The sequence below is a fragment of the Mustela nivalis genome (assembly GCF_964662115.1).
Source record: "Mustela nivalis genome assembly, chromosome: 17".
NCBI lineage: Eukaryota > Metazoa > Chordata > Mammalia > Carnivora > Mustelidae > Mustela > Mustela nivalis.
The window spans coordinates 54,829,643-54,850,968 of NC_139036.1; the positions used below are offsets into that span (position 1 = coordinate 54,829,643).

Below are 21,326 nucleotides of genomic sequence, written 5' to 3' on the forward strand. Positions count from 1 at the left end.
AGTCCAGCATGGAAGGTAGCACTCCCTTCATCTATTATGTGCAAAAAAGAAAGCCTACAGAGCCTGGGTTATTATGAGGGTCAGATGAGGTAATGGATGGGAAAAAGCTTTGAAAAATATGAAGCAATAAACCACTGTCACATAATAATATTTAGGACTCAGGAGCCCATAAGATAAGTGTTCCCTACAGTCAGCTCAGGGACAAACCCCACCCCACAGATCTCTTCATGCATAATTACAGAGTGTTCTGCAAATTCAGATAGGTAATCTACTTAGAGCAGATGCACAGGCAATGATTCTTTGCCCCTTCCTCCAGCCTTAAATACAATACTAATCTATTTTCCCCTTGCTTATTCATTTTTAACAGATAGGGTTTTCACCCACCTCACCCCTCTAAGAACAAGGAACTCACTTAGCCCCAGGGCTGTTGTGGTTAATTTCTTACAAGAAGATCAGGGCTTCAGAAATGAAGAGGTTTCCAAAGAAACGCTACCAAAAAAAAAAAAAAGAAAAGAAAAAAAGAAAAGAAAAGAAAAGAAAGAAAGAAGTAAAAGAAAAGAAAAAAGAAATCTGTGCAAGGTTAAGGATGAAGCCTTGCTTTCCTTCTCTGGCTTGTCAAATGCACAGTTCTCATGGAGCTCACTCTCCATCCGGCCTGATGGTTCTATTCCAATTGCTGTTTGGCGAAGACTGCAGAAACAGCTCATCATGGCCCTGAGCCAAAATCAAATGTGGGATTAAAAGCCAGGGCACCATGACAGCAAAGATCAGTGTCCACTAGCAAGCTATTAAGGCGACTGTCTCCCTGGTATTTTGTTCTCCCTTCGCTCTGGAGGGCACAAAGGCAGTAAGCATTCACGCCCTCATTTTTCCTTCCACTCTGTGCACAAGGTAGGAGGAGAAGGATTTCAGTCTCGGTGGAGCCAGGAGAGGCCTGGAGGTTACAGGACTTGCGGCTAATCACTGGGATCGCTGATCACTGGGATTGTAAACAGGTCGGCCAGAAATGCAACCCAGGGCTCCCACCTCGAATTCTGAGCCCAGTGCTCTCTATAAGTGCACAGGATCGGAGCTCTGCGCCCTGGCCTCCACTGCCCAGAGAGGGCCCCTCTCACCCAGGAAAGCAGAGGTGTTACATAGGTGCTCCTGGGGTCCCATTCCTTGGGGTAGGAAGCATCGGGGAGGGAGAGCCTGAGGCTGACACACCTCCAGCCCTGGGAGAAGGCAGCAGTGAGGACCCTCAGCCTCTGATCATAGCTTCTCTGGTCTCCACTACTCACCCCTCCCCATGGGGGGCAAGGAGAGGCATAAATCCATAGTCCAGCACCGTTCAGCTGTTCTGCCCACGCTCCCACCAGAGAAACACTAGGATGGACCTTCTCCCACCACCCTGCCTTCAGCAATGTACTCTTTATATCCTTAAAATATGTTACTAAAATGAGGCAGACACTCCCCTGCAAAGACAGAGTAAGATGGATGCCTGAATTTAAAAGGGAATTTTTTGACCCTTAAAAAAAAAAAAAAAATCAAAATCATACAGGTTAAGGAAACCAAGCAAGGCTGAAGCACGGAAGGTAAGAACTGGTGTTTCTCCCAGGCCCTTCCATGTCCACAGTGTGGACACACCTACTCTCAGAAGGTCACGTGTCCCCAAGACAAGTTTCCAGGGAGATCACAGTACTGTTAGCCACAGAAAGTTGCCTCGCCTAATTCCTGCTTCTGGAACACTGTCCTGAGAAGTCAGCCCACACACCTTCCTCTCGGGAGACCAGAACACACCCAGGACAAAGCCCATGAAGGTTCTGTTTCTCTACCGCCCACGGAGCACGAATTAAGTGCCCCTGGGTCTTCGGATGTCTTCCCTGAGTGTCTGTTAGCAAATGGAATGAAAACTTAAGAAAGAGACTTTCCTCTCAGCCGGTGCGCATGACGCCCAAAGAGAGGCTGAGGAGCAGGACGGAGAAAACAGGACAAAGGGAGACCCAGCGTTGGGGGCCAGGAACTTCTAGAAATGGCAACAAGAAGGCACCCAACCACAGAAGAGGAATTCTGGTTGACCGTGGGAGGGTAGACCATCAGCAGGCATCACCTCTGCATGCATGGGAGGAGGTAGAGGATGGAGCAGCCATGATATTGTTCAGGCTCTTACCACCAAGAACCTTCGAATCTGGGTGGGCCTTGCAACCTGCTCTGGACAGTCAAACATGATGAGAGATTTCATGTAAGCTTCTGAGTCTAGGTCTCCAAGGCCTTCCGGCTTCCACCTGCACGTACTCACCCATGAGGCACCACGTGGGACAGAGACCCAGAGGACAGGTAGCACCAGGTGCCCATAACTGTGAGGGAAGGCCTCCTCTAGCCTCCAGTGTAGCTGTGCTGCCAGATGGCCCACCTTGTGAGTGACCGACGCAAGAAAAGAAGAACCACCCAGCTGAGCCCTGCCAACACAGACACATAAGAAATAACAGACTGTTGTTGACGTAAGTCACTATGTTTTGGGGTGGTTCCTAAGTGGCTCAAGGAGTGTGGGGATGTCTGCTCTATCTTGAAGCATGTGGGCCCCTTTGCTGTGTGCTGACCACCCCAACCTCCATTACACTGACTTTGGCAACAGCATCTCAGGTTTGCTTCAGAGAAAACATCTCTCCCCCTGCCCCATTATTCAACACTTTTAGTCTTTGCTTTTCATCTACCAGGAGGAAGAGGATGTGGGCAGTCGATGTGGGCAGTTGGCCCGGTCCTGGTCAATCAATACAGCACATCCCCATGGCAATGGGATTGGTGTCCAGGGATAAGCACACAACCCAAGTGACTCCCTGCCAAGGAAAGTTAATTCCAAGGCTGTTTAAGCTGGGGAAGGAAGACTCCTCCTCCTTATGAGGAGGTGAGACCGAGGGGATGTCAACTGAGTATCCAAAAGCAGAGCCACACAAGGAAGGAGGAGGCCAGGAAATAGAGAAACCCAGGCCCCAGTGACATCTTCGTATCTACAGGGTCTAGAAGGAATATCTGCGGCCAGTTCTATGCCTGGCTTTTTTTTTTTTTTTTAAGATTTTACTTATTTATTTGACAGAGATCACAATTAGCAGAAAGGCAGACAGAGAGAGAGGAAGGGAAGCAGACTCTCCACTGAGCAGAGAGCCCAATGCAGGGCTCGATCCCAGGACCCTGGGATCATGACCAAAGCCGAAGGCAGAGGCTTTAACTCATTGAGCCACCCAGGCACCCCTATGCCTGGTATTTTAAATGCATGGGCCAGTACATTTGTTTTCTTCCTAAGCCAGATCAAACTAGATTTTCCATCATTCATGGCCTCCAAAGCCCTGGTTGAAAACAGAGATGGAGGGATTTATTTTTTCCGCAGACCCTTTGTACCATTTGAATTTCTTGCCAAGTTCATGTTTTACTCCTTCACTCTCAAGGGAACTAGTTAAAGAACAATATAACACAGCTCACTTAAAAGAACAACATATACAAAACGTACACAGGGAAGGTAAATCGATAATAGCATTAGGGCTCAAAGTTCTCTCCACAATGGGTTGTATAGACAAGAGTGCTAATTGCCTGCTCCAGTTCCCATTCTCCCCCCTCCTTCAGGAACAGAGTCCCACCGCTCAGTGGGGCACACTGCAGCACAGCTGAAAGACCATGTATCCTAGCCTTCCTGGCAGCAGGATGGAGTCTTCTAATAAGTTCTGGCTGATGAGCTGCAAGTGGACCTGTCAGGCAAGACCTGCAGGGAATCTCCCTCCCACTACCATCTGGAGGGCAGATGTGATGACCTGAGCTCCAGCAGCTACCTTGGGCCAGAAAGACAAAGGTCTCCCTGTGGGGCAAAGCACTGAGCAGAAAAAGGAGCCTAGATCCCTGGGGATTCCAGCACGGTCTCTGGATTTCTCCTGCTCAGGAGGAGCCTTTCCTGTTGAAGACACCATGTGCAGGGTCTCAGTTACTCTCAGTCAAAACCAGAGGGAGCAAAAGGACGCATCACCATCAGTATGACTAGCTGTAGGTGTCTGGTTGCCATGGAGACCACCCTGCCACACAGATTCCAAGGTACAAACCCACTCAAATGAGAAAGGCCCAATGTAAACTCCAGTTCCCTGTTTCTGGCAGAGATCCCCTCACTCAATCCGTAAGCCAGAAGGTGACAGCAAACTCTCCAACAGCCCCAGGGGGAGTAGCACAGTAGCTGTGATGGGCTTGAACCTCTCTGGCTGCCTGTGCAATCAGAGGGCTGCCGGGTCCTCTCAGTTTTCCAGTGGAACTAGCCTTTGCTCTCTTCTTTCCTAACTTCCCTGCCTCTGTCTGACTGAAGGTGCTAAGGAGTCCGTCCAGGCATCACCTAAAGTAATGTGAGAGCCTCCGATCCACCTCCAATCTGCCTCCGATCTGCCTATCCACGATGGCCTCTCCCTGCACACGCCCTGCGGCTATGCCCTCTGCTACCATCAGAATGTACTTCCTGAAAGTACAACTCTGGTTCTCTCACCCTCTCAAAAACCTCTAGGGTCTCCCCATCAACCGAGACAACAGAGCTCAGGGGCACCTGAGTTGGTAGAGCGTTTGCCTTTGGCTTCACTCATGATCCCGGCAGTCCTTGAATGGAACCCCATGTCAGGCCCCCTGCTCAGTGGGCAGTCTGCTTCTCCCTCTCCCTCTGCTGCTCCCCCTGCTTGTGCTCTCTCTCTCAGGTAAATAAATAAAATCTTTTTTTTTTTTAAGATTTTATTTATTTATTTGACAGACAGATCACAAGTAGGCAGAGAGGCAGGCAGAGAGAGGAGGAAGCAGGCTCTCTGCTGAGCAGAGAGCCCGATGCAGGGCTCGATCCCAGGACCCTGAGATCATGAGCTGAGCCAAAGGCAGAGGCTTTGACCCACTGAGCCACCCAGGCGCCCCGATAAAATCTTAATTAAAAAAAAAACTAGAGAACAGAGCACAGACTCCCTTCCATGCAGCCCCAACCTACCTTCCAGCTATCACCTTCCGAACAAAGCAATCGCCATGCCTTCAACAGCTCTATGTTTTCCACGGCTGTGCTTCCAATACGCTGTGGAATTCATTTCCTTCCCCTGCTCTGTTCCCATCCCCAAGCTCTGCCTATTTTTTTCAACCTGAGTTTCATCCCTGAAGAAGTCCTCCCTAATTCCCCAACTAGAAGTAACCTCCGGGCCCTAGGCTTCGCATCACCTTGTGCACGTGACCTTCGCACAACCACATGCTGTCCCTTCTCAGGGTGACAGGAACGCAGCCAACCGCCCCTCCAGGGGAAGGCCTGCATTGTGCTTCTTTACAGTCCCCCCCAATGTCTTCCATACAGTAGCCGCTGGCTAACGGGTGGGCGGATTGGCCTGAAGACAGTCCTCTCCCTGCTCCCACCTTCCAAGCAGCCACTCCCCAAGGAAGGAAGAAAATTAATGGTTATTCTGCAAACAGAACACATGCCTGGGCCATCTCTAAAACTGCAGAGGCCCTTCTCAATGCTCAGATGACTGGCTCTTCTCCCTTCTTGCAAGCAAGCCCCCCCGCCCAAAGCAATCATGAACCATCCCATGGAAGGCTTTCCACAAAGCATTTGTGTTAATAACATGTGTCGGGATTTGGTCTTGGCAGGCAGAGGCTAAAGGACAAGACTTAACCAATATTAACTTTGATCCCTTGTACTCAGAATATCTTGCAAAAGAGCTGACCCTCAGCAAATGCTTTGTAATGTGATTTGTACTAGGATGTCTATGAAAAATGATTGTCAGTGACTTTCTCTTATTTAAATTGTAGCAGAAGACATTTAGCTTGGATAAGTTTCTAACAAGCTAGCTAAACACTCAATTAGGTTACCAAAAAAAAAAAAAAAGTGGAACTCGCCTCATAAAAGTCTTGGGGAACAAGCTACACTCCCACCAGCTGTCTGGATTTGGTGAAACATTTCCCTGTCTGATGGCACAGGGTTGCCTGAGCTGACTCCCAGAAGGCCCTGCCAGTACCGAGATTTTTCAGACACAGCGTGCGATCTAATGAGGACTGTGCATCACGCTCAAGTTCTCCAAGCAGCAAGGATCCAGCCCTGCATCCTTCTTCTGCACGTGCCAAGGAGCCTGGAGGAAGAGCCCGAGTCCCCAGCTGGCAGCGGGCAGGGTCACCTGACCTACTGGGAAAGGTAGCTCTGAGGACACCTATCCCCTCCCAACCCAGGATGATGGTAACAAAATCAACCAGCCTTGGGAGCCAAGATGAGAGCCAAGTATGGGCCGGGCCACCACAGCAGCCTGCGGCAGACAGATCTACAGCTGGGGACCAGAGGAAGCAGCCTCCCCTGCCAGGCTCCCCAATCTGGGTTCTGAGGCTCCCATCCTCCACACCCAGTGCCCCCTCTAACCAGAGCCCCAGCCCCACGCATGGGCTCCGATGGACTCTTAGCTACTTGGAACCTCTAAAGAGGGTCTGCTGCTTCCAAACACCAGCGCATCCTTCCTTTCACAGTGGTCCCCATTAGAACAGGGGCCCTCGGAGCAGGCTGTACAAGCAATCCCAATAAGCTCAAGAAACTGAAAGCCTCAGCCCAGCCCCAGAGATTTGGATATATTATTCATCCAGGGTGTGTCTGGGGCACTGGGGCTTTTTAAAATTTTTCCAGATGCTTCTATCATGCTGCCCAAGGGGAGCCACTGCATCAGAACGAAGGGAGTTTCTCCAAAGCCAAAGCGAGAGCTCCTTGGAACTGAACTGCCCAGCACGTGAGGCCAAGTTAGCTCACTCTGCTAGACCACGGATGCTGAGGACAGTTGGCAGCTTGAGGCTGACTGGAGCTGGGAAACCTCATTTTAGCTCACAATCTCAAATTGCACACTTTTGTCCTTGCCCATCTGTCTTGACACAGTGTGCCTTATGTGACAAGGAGATGGGCCCACATAATTCCCCGTGCTTCTCTGCACAGCCGCCCCTTGAAGATTCTTCAAAGGCCCACCCCAGCAAAGGAGCAACCGTGGCATGGATTTCAAGAGCCAAGGCCAGACCCCCTTGGGGAAAACTCCCCTCTGCCCCGCCTTCCCACCCGCCGACAAAACCCAGCTCCCCCAGGAAATCACCTGCTCAGGAACGTTCTGAGATCACCAGCCTGGGCCCTGCTGTGGCAGAGCTGTGGACACCTGCTCGGGCTGCTGGCGCTGCAACCAGGCCTCAGAAAACCCCATGATCAACACTAAACCGGGCGTCAGCAAACTTCTGTAAAGGGACACATAGTAAATACTGTAGGCCTTGCAGGCAATATAGCCGTACTCTGCCATTACAGTGCACAAGCCACCATAGACAATGCGAACTAACAAGCATGCCTGGGTTCCAATAAATCTCTACTTAGAAAAACAGGCAGCGCACCCACCTCTCCACTGGATCGTAACTTCCTTAAAGACACACACCGTCTCCCAGCACTTGGCCAGGAAGGGAGGAAGGAAGGACGGACGGACGGACGGAACAGACGGAAGGGAGGAAGAGAAGGAAGGAAGGAAAGGAAAATGAGAAATCATTTTGAAGGAATACCTAGTATACATTTACCAGGGAGCACTGACTCTTTGGGGCCCTCACATCTGACTTCTGACACTAAATCTCAAAGCCTCCCCCACTTTTTTTAAAGATTTTACTTATTTATTTGACAGATCACAAGTAAGCAGAGAGGCAGGCAGAGAGAGACAGAGGAGGAAGCAGGCTCCCTGCCGAGCAGAGAGCCCAATGCGGGGCTCGATCCCAGGACCCCGGGATCATGACCTGAGCCGAAGGCAGAGGCTTTAACCCACTGAGCCACCCAGACGCCCCTCAAATCCCCCATTTTTTTTTAATATATATATTTTCAGCATAACAGTATTCATTGTTTTTGCACCACACCCCGTGCTCCATGCAATCCGTGCCCTCCCTAATACCCACCACCTGGTTCCCCCAACCTCCCAACCCCCCCCCCCGGCCGCTTCAAACCCCTCAGATTGTTTTTCAGAGTCCACAGTCTCTCGTGGTTCACCTCCCCTTCCAATTTCCCCCAACTCCTGTCTCCTCTCTAACTCCCCTTGTCCTCCATGCTATTTGTTAGGCCCTTTCTAATCTGCTCATTTACACCCACTCTCACTTCCCCCTTCATGGGAACAGGGAAGGTTGCCCCAGACCAAGGGGAACAGGTATTCCCCAAGGAGAAGGCCAGGGGATAAGGGGGACACAGGAGTTCCCAGGCCAAGAGGGGGCGCCCGAGGATGCACAGGGGAAGGCGGGGAAGCTGGGGAATCCAAGCAACCATTCAGGGGCCTCCGGACAGGCCTCAGGCCAGCTCCTTAGCAGAGGAGACAATACACTCCTTCACCCAAACGCTGTGCTATTACTTTCCATCACTGTAGCAGAAGGTAATGTATATCATTGCCTCCCCCACACTATGTCTAATGACATTGGAAATCTGAAGCATGAAATTGAAAAGAAAAAGCACAATACTAATAACAGTGATGGTCCGTGTCCTTCCTGAGTGCTTTCCTCCCCTTTCTCCTCTCTTCCTCCCTCACCTGGCCACCCCTCTTCCTGCAGCAGGGCTGGGCTTTTTTCCAATGTCAGATCAAGGTCAGGAGGCACTGGGAAGGAAGGCCCTCATACTGTGGGCATATGTTGCATCAGAAAAGGGGAGGGCCCGGGGACAGAGCTGCCACCATATTGCCCTTGTCCCCAGAAGAACCACTTCTGTTTGGGGTCCAGGAGCACCGAGTCACAAGTCAGTCCTGTCCGCCGTGGTGTATCCGGCATCTCCTGCCCGTGCGTGGCAAGGTTTAAAAACACTCAGTGGAAGAGTGCCTGGGTGGCTCAGTGGGTTAAGCCTCTGCCTTTGGCTCAGGACATGATCTCGGGGTCCTGGGATGGAGCCCGCATCAGGCTCTCTACTCAGTGGGGAGCCTTCTTCCCCCTCTCTCTCTGCCTGCATCTCTGCCTACTTGTGATCTCTCTGTCAAATAAATAAGTAAAATCTTAAAAAAAAAAAAAAAAACTCTCAGCAGAGACACATAAGTTTTCCCATTGTAAACTAGCCATCTGAGTCCTTTAAAAATAGAACGATTTGCAGAACACCTGGGAGGCTCATTCAGTGAAGCATCTGACTCTTGATTTAGGCTCAGGTCATAATCTCAGGGTCATGAGATCGAGCCCTGCATCGGGCTCCACACTGGGCACGGAGCCTGCTTAAGATTCTCTCTCCCTCTCCCTCTGCTGCTTCCTACCCACCTCCCTCCCTAAAAATAATAATAATAATAATAAAAATAAGAAAATGCTCTGTCATTCAAACCTTCAGGGCCCCGACCCCTTGACCATGAGCATGAGCACCCGTGTCTTGCAGCGTCGCTATGCAAGAATCTGGGGTGGCAAAAATGGCAGATGCCCTTATCCACCATGCCAAGAACGTGGAGGGAGGCTGGGAAGAGTCCTGGTTGGAGAAGAGCCTTCCCCATTTTTCTCCACACACCGTGAGACCTGGTAGCTGGTCAAGTGAGACCCCAGGCCAAGTAGCTCCCATTCCAGTCAAACCAGCCCTGTATTCCTCCTCACTTCGTGGCTGAGGACCAACCTCAAGGGCAATCTTAGCCCTCAAACAAGCCAGCATCACCTCCCGGGTCATGGCATCTCCGTGCAAAACCAGACAACCTACAGAGAACTGCATCGAGGGGGCCCTGGCACTCCTCAGTTCCCCAGATCTTGAAAAGCACATTTAAGAGAGGAGCTCCACTTTGGATAATGACCTTGATATGTCCCAAGTCGTCTGTCCAATCAGTTATGCTGGAATGGGGTGTGTTCTAGGTCCAGGCATGGTTGACATCGCCAGTGGGTCAACTGGGGCCCTCCATTCCTCTCAGCCTCATAAAGAGGAAAGTCATGGCTCAGAGAAACAGAGAGCAACGCTCCTGGCAGGAGCCCCTTGGAGCCCGTCTGCGTGATCCTCTGAACGCCGTGTCACGTTACACTGGCGGGGGCCCGGCCCATTTCAATGTTGTCCAAAAGATCTCACACTGAAAAACATCTCCATTAGGACATACCAGGCCTCCCTACCTTTCAGGCAGGAAGACAGAGAAAAGGTATCAAGCAATGACGGCACCAGTCCAGGATCTGTGGGGAAAGGAACATGAAAGCTAGGATTTCTGAAGACCTCCTTCAACGGCTGCTCCCCACACCCGGCTCTTCTCTCTCTACTGTTCACTCTGCAATAAACCTTTCCAGTGGATCCACCTGAAGTCTCCTCCCTGAATCCCTCACACTACAATATGGGTCCATTCTGCATTTCCATTTCTCTACAGAAATGGAGAACAGCTGGTCACCGGCATCCCTCCAGACTCCAAGGCCATCACAGAAGAGCATCATTAACTTCCAACAGGGAGCCAGTTATTTGGAGAAAATATTATTCACCATGTGCTGCATAAAAACAGATTCAGCCAAAACCTCCTTAAGAAGTTCAGGTCTTTCGTAAGAACCCGGCTCCCTATGGGATTAAATGATATGAAATTGCCTCTTTGTGCCTACAAGTACGCTTCTTGATTGGTAGTCTGTCTCTCTCTTCTGCAGGTTCCTGGTCCTATTTATGCCACACAAGAGTTTCTTCCTTGAGAGAGAACATACACTGATTTCTAGTTAATATAAGCCTTGCCAAAAAAAGACATCAAAAAAGAGCAAAGAAAATTAAAACGGTGACCCTGGATGTCCTGACCTCTTCAAATTCATCTAAACGTTTATCTTTTGGGACAGTGACTCAGATAAAAAGACATTCAATGGCATGGTTAAATTTGCCACAAAACAGGTTGAGTAGGTGAACCAAAACTAACCACAATGCTTCGCAATCACCTCACAAGCAAAGGACACATGCTAATAAGAGCTGGAACCTGCCCCTTCAACCATGTAGGACCAAGAAGCCCTCCACGAACCATCAAGGCCAATGTCAGTTCTCAGCAGTCAGCTGAGCTCCAGGAAAACTAAGGAGCTTGCCCAAGGTCGCACGGCTCAATGCTGGCAGCCCCTGACTTCTCATCTGGGTTCGGGCCTCACTCTGCCCCTCTCTAGCAATTTTCGATTCTGGATAAGTCACTTACTCTCTCTGGATTTGTTTCCTGCTGGTAAATGGAGGCAACTGGACCGGACCTCAGCTGGGAGGCACCGTGGTTTACAAGGGGACACCCTAAAGTCAGACTGTGTGTTCAAATCCGGACTGAGCTTATCTTGGGATCAGAATGATTTATTTACACTCCCTGTGCCTGACCCCTGCTCTGTAAAGTGGGGTAAGTAACTGTCCTGCTCTGTGCCTCACACAGCCATTACAAAAATTCAATTAGATGGTCTTCGAAAAGTGCTCAGTAGAGCACCTTGTAAAAAGTAAAGGTGCGATAAATATTAGCTATTATAATGGCCTAAAATCTTCTCCTGCTTTAAGACTCTAGGTTTCATTTTCTGCCTTTTTTTCTCCCCTCCAGTGGTAACATTTCTTCCCATGAAGTTCACACCTCAGGCAAAAATCAAGGGCAGACATGGGTACCGAGAAGAACAAGACAATGATTATTAAAGACTTCAAGACTAATTTAAGGAGTCAGGAGGAAAAGAAAAAAAAAAATGCAAATGGATTCTATGAGGAGTCATTTAAGGAGAAGTGATTAATGCTTCCAAGGCCCCGCTAACAAGAAAAAAACCACCTGTGAAGTATCCTGCTAAGCACGTTTAAAATGCCATGTCCTTCGTCTTAGGACTCTTCTTTCTCGGCACACGATTATATATGGTAGAGATGCGTCACTCCAGGATTACAGCAGAGACGTATTTCAGCGACACATGACACAGACATAAATGTATACATAGCCGCCCATGAAAACGTGGACCGTCAGCGCCAGGTATGATGGATCCCAGGCAACTGGCTGATGGCTAATTTTCCCTTTATTTATTTATTTTTTTTAAAGATTTTATATACTTGTTAGAGACAAAGAGAGCACGCACAAGCAGGGAGGGGCAGACGGAGAGGGAGAAGCAGAGCTCCTGCCTAGGAAGGGAGCCTGATGCGGGGCTCGCTCAATCCCAGGACCTGAGCAGAAGGCAGACGCTTACCGACGGAGCCACCCAGGCGCCCCGCTAGTTTTCCCCTTTCAAGGTATTTATTCAAAGTGTCCCGGAGCTGTGTTGAAGGATACCAAGCACTATGGTACGTTTATCCAGGTACTGTGTACGTGCGTGATAAAAGTCCTCCAAGGATCTCCTCAGGGCTAACAGTGGTGACCTCTGGGAAGCAAGGAGGAGAGAGACAGGATGATCTTCTCCTTCTCCTTCTAACTTTAAGTACATCTTTATTTTTACACATTCCACTCTGTGACTAGAGATGATACAGCAAAATGCTGTAGACCGGGACTTCATGGCACCACCAACACTTCGGTCCAGAAAGTTCTTTGTGGTGGGGGCCATCCTGGGCCTTAGCCATTAGATACCAGTTTTGACAACCAAACATGCCAAATGTTCCCGAGGGGGTAAAACAACTTCCCAGTAGAGAACTACTGTCCTAGCTAACAGAACGGCCATATTCACTATAAATTATTCCATGATTATGGCTCAAGCCCCCAGGGCTCTGAGAAGCTCTACTGCCTTTTCCTTAGTTGGGGGAACCATTTATGAGAGATCACTACTCGTCACCAAAGCCACTGAAGTTTCCTGTGTTTGAGCCTCAACTGTCTCCCACATCATGCTTTTACTCTGCTCCATGTATCTGATGACCCTCCAGGAGCTCCTCTTATGGAACTAGCTCAAGGTCAATTTCAGAAAAGTAAATGCTATTTTCTTAAGAAGGAGAAGGAGAAGCAGCAGCAGTGCACACACACACACGGGTAATTTTTAGAATCTCTCTCTCTTTTTTTTTTAACCAACTACATTAAAAATCAGAAGTAAAACTATTTTGTTTTGGATCCTCATACTTAAATGACCACAATACAGTGGTCTGATGATTTCATCTTAAATGTTTGTTTCATGCTACCGAAGTCATTCTGACATGTCCCAAAGACTACTGTCCTCTGCTTTTGCTTGTTTGTTTCTTGTTTCAGTTCGGTTTGGGGGTTTTGCTAGGCAAATCTTACAGTGGCTTTTGTCCTCAAAGAACAAAATAGAGGGGTGCCTGGGTGGCTCAGTCGGTTGGGCATCTGCCTTCGGCTCAGTTCATGATCCTGGTTCTCTCTCCACCGACCACTCCCCTGCCTGTGCTCTCTTGCTCTATCTCAAATAAATACATAAAATCTTATTTAAAAAAAAAAAAAAAAAAAAAGAGGGTGCCTAGGTAGCTCAGCAGGTTAAAGCCTCTGCCTTCTGCTCAGGTAATGATCTCAGGGTCCTGGAATTGAGCTCCATATCGGGCTCTCTGCACAGTGGAAGCCTGCTTCCCCCTCTCTCTCTGCCTGCCTCTCTGCCTACTTGTGATCTCTCTGTCTGTAAATAAATAAATAAAATCTTAAAAAAAAAAAAAAGGAAAGGAAGGAAGAAAGAAAAGATCAAACTAGAACAGGAGACATAAATGCTTAGTCAAAAGCAGAAAGACAGCACAGAACAGAGTTTGTCAAACTCTGTATGTATGTAACCTCTCTGAGAATTTTTAAAGACTAGGTGCCACCTCACTCTTTTTAAAATTGACATTTAAAAATATTTTCATCCTGAGTTTAAAGAGTTGCAAAAGATGTAATTTCTGGCCTATAAATACTGGTTTCTTTCAATGAAACTGTTTGATCTGTCAATTCAATGCATCCACTGGGATCTAAATAGCAGAGGGTTTGGTTCCCACCATTATCCACCGAAAAATCGGTATAAATGAATCTGTACGTTCCTGTGTTACATACCGTTCTGTTCACAGGCTGTATTCTAAACACACAAAAATGCACAAGCAAGCCCTTCTTCAAAAGTCCAAAGACCTCCATCACTGCTTTTTCTCCTAGACTTATGTTTAAATTCCATTTCCCCACAGAATTTCCTCCTAAAGCAACTTATATTTTATACTAGAAAGTCTATTATTGATTGCTTTATCCTACTTCTTTGCAATATAATGTAATTTTTAGGAAAATCCATGTGAGCCTAGGGCTCTAACTGCTTAAGCAACAATTTCCTGGATTGAGTTACCATTACAAGATAAGTAGTACAGAACAGATTGCTAACCACAAAAATTTAATACACTGTTTTATAATTATTAAGCATTAAAAAGTGAAATATTCTTAGAAATGCATATTTTCATGGATGGGGCCTTTTCCTTCTTTTTTCAATTCATCTGTGTTTCCACGGACAAAATATTAAGCGGTCATCACTAGAATCTGACAGAGCTGGGAATCAACTTTATTTCTATTTTTCTTTTCCTCCTTCTTTTTCTTTTTTAAATGTAAGCAAAAAGAAAATGTGTTCACAGAAAGAAGAGGATGGGAAAAAAATAGACGCTTTGTTACAATACTGTCATTTTGCTCTCCGAATTTTACCCAAATTACAGGCCCCCATCCCAGAGTGGGCCATCGTAGAAAACGACTTTTAAGGATCTCTCTGCTAACAGCTGGATTACGGCCACAGCCAAAGGACCAGACAGCGCCTGCACCACTGGAGGACTTATGCCCAGGATCAGAGATGCGAGGCCTCACTTGTTCCACACCAGCACCAACATTTCAAGGGTTCCCCTTACACGTGGAGATTTTGCCCCCCAGAGACAAGATAATAAGGGAAGACTGTGTCTTTCTTTTGTAAAGCAGGGGAGGGCAAACATGTAAGGGAATGCAGGTAAGGGGAACAAGACCCCGGGGCATCCTCAGGCGGCACGGTTTTAGGGAAGACGGCCTGTGGACACCGAGAGCCTGGAAATGGATTTCTACCCGGAAGGCCTCTGTGTTCTCTGGAAGGTACACGGACCCCAGTCCAATGGCTGCTGACTTAGGTGACCTCCAGGAAACCCCAGATCTCCCGGACTGTACAAACAGGGCAAGGGAACCACATCCTAATCAACTGAAAGAGAAAACTACGTATTACGTGACTTCCGGTGGGACGGACGCACTTGGAACACGTGGTATCACCAGGACACATTCATGCCTGGAAAACGGGCTCTGCAGTCACCATACCCCAGGGTCTAATGCCCAGCTCTCAGGAGTTCGGGGGGCTAGGGAACCAGACAAACAGCCCCTACCAAGGGAGCTATCAGCCAAATTCACAATGTGGAATACTCTTTGGGCCTAAATGACCCATTTTCTCCAACCAATTATGGGAGTGGGGAAAAAAATGGGATTGTTCAAGAATAAAAGACACTGAAAAGATATAACAAAAAACTCAATGCAAAATTCTTGTTCGGATGCCGATTCCAACAGAACAATTTTCGATGTCCCCTTTGAAAAAAAAATGGAGGCGATCTGAACATGGACTGGGTCTTAGGTTACAATGAGGAATTGCTAATTTGGACAAGTATGACAAGAGGATTATGTTGTTAAAAAAAAAAAAGTAAAGTCATTCAGTTGGAGATGTGGATTGAATTTACAGGTGAATTACATGATGTCTTGGATTTGCTTTTACAGAATATTCCAACCTTTGCTTTTACAGAATATTCAACCATTCCCTTTGGGGGAAAGTCAGAAGAAATGAGGTGAGCAAGTCAGTAATGACTGAAGCTGAATGATGGCTACAGGGGACTTGCTCCACCTTTTTTCACATGTTTGGAGAGGTCAATAACGAAAGGATTGTTCAGGGGAAGGGAAAGAAAGAATATTTCATTAGCACCAAGGAGAACCTGATAAGGCCCTCTTGAATACCATCATATTTCACAAGTCCTGAGACAGCTGCCTAATAAGAAAGCAAGCCTCCCGTATGGTCTCAGAGGCGGGGGCATTCAATAAGCAGGCCAGCGATTAGGGGCAGAGATAAGAAGGGGACTGGAGACCACAGAGATGCATCTAGGTCACACGGGGAGAGCCCAGAAAATCCCCCTTGGCAGAGAAATGTCAGAATGAACACGTCTCTGTTTTGTTTACATCGCTCCCACCACATGTTACTTACCCCTGCGGCAAAGCCAAGACTTCCATCCAAGATCCGCCTCTGAAAATATAAACAAGATGTTTCAGATTCTAAGGGATGTTTCTGGGGATAAAAGGAAACCATAAGACCTCAGAGAGCTACATGAATAAAGACGGGCCCAGGCCTGAGTTGCCAACCTGTCTGCAGGCCTGGATCAGAGCCTTTATTAACATGGGCCAAGAACCAAGGGGGAAAAAAAATTGTTTGAACCTTCCATCCATCCCACAGCCCATCAGAGTGTTTTTTCAGAGACGCTTGGCTTCCACTGGCCCATATGTTGCCTTTGACCTGGCTCTCCCGTGTATCATAACTATAAACCTTTAGCCAAGTAGCTGGCCTGGAAGATGGAAATTGACAAGTGCTCATGGGGACCCTGCGGGCCAACCCGAACTCTCCCATGCTGCAGCTGGGGGCCCAAAATGGTGCAGCCACGTTGGAAAACGAACCGGCAGCAACCACTAGCAGGGAACATATGTGTCGCTCTGACCCAACAGGGCCACTCCTGAGCACTGAAATCACCACCTGACAGCAATACACACTTGGATTCACTAAACACATGCACAAAAAAGCTCTCAGCAAGCAGTACTTGGGAGAGCCAAAACTAGAAGCCACCCAGATGCCCACCAACAGGAGAATGGATCCATCAGCGAGGACATGGTCATACAACAGAATGCCACATGGCAAGGAGAACATGCACGACGTATGAATGAGGCCCATCAACAGGCAGGGGCAAGGGCAAACCAGAAACTAAACAGAGTGGAACCAGCCAGACACAGAAGAGCCCATACGCCGTATGACTGCTCCATTTATACGATGTAGAAGCACACAGAAAACTGATCTCTGCTGTCAGAGATCAGGAGAGGGGCTGTCCTTACAGTGGAACGTAGAGTTGGGGGGTAGGGACTGGAAAGGAGCCTGACAGGCTGCTGTGGTGGGCCACTACTGTTCCAGTTCTTGTGTACTAGTTTCACAGGAAGCTGGGAACAATCGCCAAGCTGAGAAATATGCACTTTTCTATATGCATTTTATATCTCAATTGAAAAACATTTAATTTAATAGTCTAAGTTAGGGGTATCATCTATAGCCACATGGACACGTTACAGGCAGGCTGGGCAGTTGAAGGCCCCATTCTTTGAGCCTCCCAATGAAGCTGGGTAGCGAGGAGCACTGGCTCAGCCCGCTCCCACCTCTGAGTGGCCGCGGGGTGCACGGAAGGGTCTGACACCAGGCAGCCGTACAAAGGACAGTCTTCTCTCGGCGCGCCATGACAGAAGCAAAGCTGGCCCGACCCAATAATTTAATGAAACCAGACAGATCTAATAAAGACGCCAGGGAACATTATTCGACCAGCATTCATTCATCTGGATCCTGAAAGGAGAAAAATTATACTTTCTTAAATGTCACTAAAGCCTTTCTTCCACTTGTAGACATTTATTTCAAGAAACTCATCAGGTACATGCTCAAAGGTTTATGTTCATCAAAAAGGTATTTCTAAAAAAAAAAAAAATCAAGAAAAAAGGACATAACCTAATTGTCCAACAGTCGAGGAATGGTTAAATGACACTGGAGCCTTATGACAGAATGTGACACAGCCAGGTAAGTAACCCAAGTGATCAAAATAATCGAAGGCATCAAAAAGCCATTTAGTGGTGCAGGACGAATGCTTATGATATCAAGTGAGGAAAACTGGTTATAAAACATTACATACAATTTGATCCCTATCATGTAAAGAAACAGGCATAAATTTGCATATACTCAAATATAACTGAACAAATCTGAACAAAAAAGATTCAGTTTGTTTTTGTTTTTTTTCCTGGGAAGTGGAATCAGAAACTTTTTTAACTGTTTATTGTTTATAGCAGTAATGTCCACAATAGCCAAACTACGGAAAGAGCCCAGATGTCCACTGACAGATGAAGAAATAAAGAAGATGTGGGGAGGGAGGGAGGGGTGTGTGTGTGTGTGTGTGTGTGTGTGTCATTATAGCTATAAACGCTATGGAATATTACTCAGCCATCAAAAAGAATGAAATCTTGCCATTTGCAACAACATGAGTGGAACTAAAGGGTAAACTGCTAAGTGAAATAAGTCAGTCATAGAAAGACAAATGATTTCACCCATCTGTGGAATTTAAGAAACAAAACATGAACATAGGGGAAGGGGTGCAAAGGGATGGAAAAAATTAAATAAGATGAAAACTGAGAAGGAGGCAAACCTAGACTCCTAACTCCAGGGCACAGGCTGAGGGCTGCCGGAGGGAGCTCCAACTGCGGGGTGGGGTAACCCGGTGACGGGCATGAAGGAGAGCACAGGACGTAACGAGCCCTGGGTGTTCCGTGCCACTGAGGCATCCCTAAATTCTACCTCAGAAACTAATAGACAATAAATAAAAATAAATTCAAAAAGAAATTTCTGGGGCGCCTGGGTGGCTCAGTGGGTTAAGCCGCTGCCTTCGGCTCAGGTCATGATCTCGGGGTCCTGGAATCGAGTCCCGCATCGGGCTCTCTGCTTGGCAGGGAGCCTGCTTCCCTCTCTCTCTCTCTCTCTCTCTGCCTGCCTCTCCATCTACTTGTGATTTCTGTCAAATAAATAAATAAAATTAAAAAAAAAAAAAAGTTAAAAAAAAAAAAAAGAAATTTCTGTATTTTTTCTTTAAGCTTTTCCATTCTTTACAAGCTTCCTACAATTAAAAGCCAATTTTGAGTGAAGCTTTGGAGAGCAGCAGCGGTGGGCAGGGTGTGCACGTCTACTAGCACACGGGGTCATTGCGGCAGCCCCCCTTAGCCGAATGAAAGCACAGGTGTGCTCAGGGCGTCAGAGCACACCTCTGTGGGCTCCTGTCTCCCAGCAGCAAGCCTCACGCCCACTTCCTGTGCAGAAAGGGTTAACGTGGCCCACCCCAGCCTACAGCGCCATCGTGACCAGCTCCCAGCAGAGTCCTTGGAGACTGAGGCTCTCGAAGGTGCCCTGGGTGGACACATCCCGCACGTGCTGCTGCAGTTTTGTTGCTGGGGGAAGGAGACGGCAGGGGCCCCTCGCCGGAGGGAGGGAGCATCGGAAGCCTGCGCACCGATTTCCCCAGACCCCGCCTGTCTCTTTCTCCTGCTTGGGCAACTTCACTTCCTTCCAGCATTAAATCTTAGCCATGAATAGGACGACAAGCTGAGGGGCATGGACCCTTCTAGGGAGCCACCGAACGTGGTGGTGGTCTTGGGAACACCTGCACGCAGAAGTTTTCAGCAACTCCTCCTGATCTCGGTGGTTACACTAACACGAGACAAACTAGGGGCTCTGAGGCTCCAAAGGGAATGGGAGCACCTCTGTGAAGAAGGGAAGGCACCTCGTCCCTCCGGAAGAGCCCCCCCAGCACTGGCGGGGGCCCCACACACCCACCGCGCAGCTGCGGTTCCCCCAGCCCTCCAAGGGCAGCCCCGTCCAGGGCGGCTCAGGCCTCGCTTTGGTGAAAATAACGGGGGAAGATACAACTATGGGCTGCTCTGCCCTAGAAGGGCACAAAGAAGGGACCCCAGTAAAGCTGGCATGGGCTGTCGTGAAGGAGGAAGAGGGACACGTGACCCGGAGCCCTCCCCTCTGCCTCCTGGGTGTTTCTCACTCAGGGATCGGCTTTCCAAAGCTTTCACCACCTGTCAACAGCAAGCAGGGGATCCAGGCTGGGTGCCCCGGTTCTGTGTCTGACAGGCTCCGGACCTCCCACGGAGGAGAGCGGTGGGGCGGGGGTGGAGGTGGGGGTGGGGAGATGTTGGATCGTACGTGACATCAAATACCTGTCTTACTGGTCTCTAACACAAGACCGTCGGGCTTGCCAACTTCCTACACTGTGTCACTGTGTTTTCGTTTCCAGATCCGGCTCACGGCATGTTTAAATGGATCTTAAATCCCTTACTCGCTTATCACTCGGCAATGTCTAAGGCTGCCCGCCGCACGGTGCAGGCAGTTTGCCTTCCTCCAGACACAGATGCTCGGATGCCCGAGGCCTATGGCCCCAGGGAGTCAGGGCTGGAGAAAGGAAAAGAATCTCAGGCAGGTGAGGGGGGCGGCGGGGGTTGTGGAGCAGCGGGGTGGGGTGCGTGGCGTGCATTGTGGGGGATGAGGGGAGAGTGCAGGGGCTGTGAGATATGTGTGTGGGGGACGTGAGGGTATATGGGATGTACGGGGTGGGGGACATACGGAGGACATGGGGTGTGCATGTGGACGGGTGGGAATATAGTATGTGTGGGGTACGTAGGCAAGTGTAGGGGAGGGGGAGGGACAGGATATAGGGGCACGCGGGGGTGAGGGGGTGTATGCAGGGGGTGAGGCATGCAGGCACAAGGGTGAGTGCGGGTGCTGGGGGAGGGGTAGAAGTTGTGCAGGGGTGGGGGTGGGGAGGCGTGGGGAGATGAGTCTGTATCTATCCCAAAGGGGGTCAGGGAGGGAATGAAAAGATGAGATAAATGAGACGGGGAACAGGTACCCTTCCTTCCTCCAAGGGTCTACCAACGGTCCAGCCAGCTCAAGGACACAGGGCAGGGCGGCCCAACAACCGAGCTGAGCACCTGCGCCAGGCCTGAGGGAGACTTGCCAGAAGCTAGAAACCATGCCGGGGCCAAGGGAGCCTAATAACGTGACAACCCTTCCTAGTCCCTTCACACCAGGAGGGGAGCAGCAGCAGACACCTGCTCTCCTGGCCTAGTAGGGAGAGGAGGAGAAGCCAGGCCAGAGAACAAACAAACACCTCCTGCGCTGGGGGGCATGGCCAGGGGCATGAAGGGGGGGGCCAGCCGCCCACGGTTGTGGTTTTCCAGCTCGCACAAACTGCCCCCCAAAACCTCAGACCCGAAGCAAGGCGACTCACCTGTCCACTAGAGAACACGAACACGAGAGCTGCCCCGGCTGCCGTCAGACCCCATGTGAAGAAGGTTCCCAGGAGCGCCTGGAGCACAGAGCTGTGGCCTTGCAGCATGCTGGAGACGGCTGTGTGCAGAGGGGCAGGAGATGGTCAGCCACCGGCAGACTCTTGCAGGGACGCCCCCACGCGCTAGGGAGCCCAACACCCTCCACCTGGGCGGGCCTGTCGTCTGGGTCATTGCGATGCACCTCTCGGCCACGCCATCCCTCAAGGGCGTCCATGACCGGGCTCAGGCCCAGCCTCTTCATCCAGGCCCACCAAGAGTCAGAAATCACCCAACCCTGAAAGCACAGACCTAGGGGTACTTAGGGAGATGCCAGGGGAGCCCACGGAAGAGGTCAGAGCCTTCGAACACAGTTCCAAAGAGAAGCAGTTC

At 49.2% G+C, this 21,326-nt stretch overlaps 1 protein-coding gene across 13 annotated transcripts in view; it reads right to left on the reverse strand.

Annotated features, from left to right (window-relative positions):
- Window positions 1–21,326, reverse strand: part of SLC39A11 (solute carrier family 39 member 11) — a 395,845-nt gene that overhangs the window by 296,873 nt on the left and 77,646 nt on the right. For 9 of the 13 annotated variants that reach the window (XM_082707643.1, XM_082707642.1, XM_082707637.1 and 6 more), the window contains 2 exons: window positions 20,897–21,015; window positions 16,024–16,062 (listed from right to left, as the gene is read on the reverse strand). In XM_082707643.1, coding sequence (XP_082563769.1) covers window positions 16,024–16,062; window positions 20,897–21,004 — 147 coding nt within the window. In that variant the 5' untranslated portion in view covers window positions 21,005–21,015. Of the gene's footprint in view, window positions 1–2,278; window positions 2,439–10,056; window positions 10,112–16,023; window positions 16,063–20,896; window positions 21,016–21,326 lie in introns of those variants that run through there. The other 4 variants (XM_082707646.1, XM_082707644.1, XM_082707645.1 and 1 more) reach the window with 2 other exon arrangements.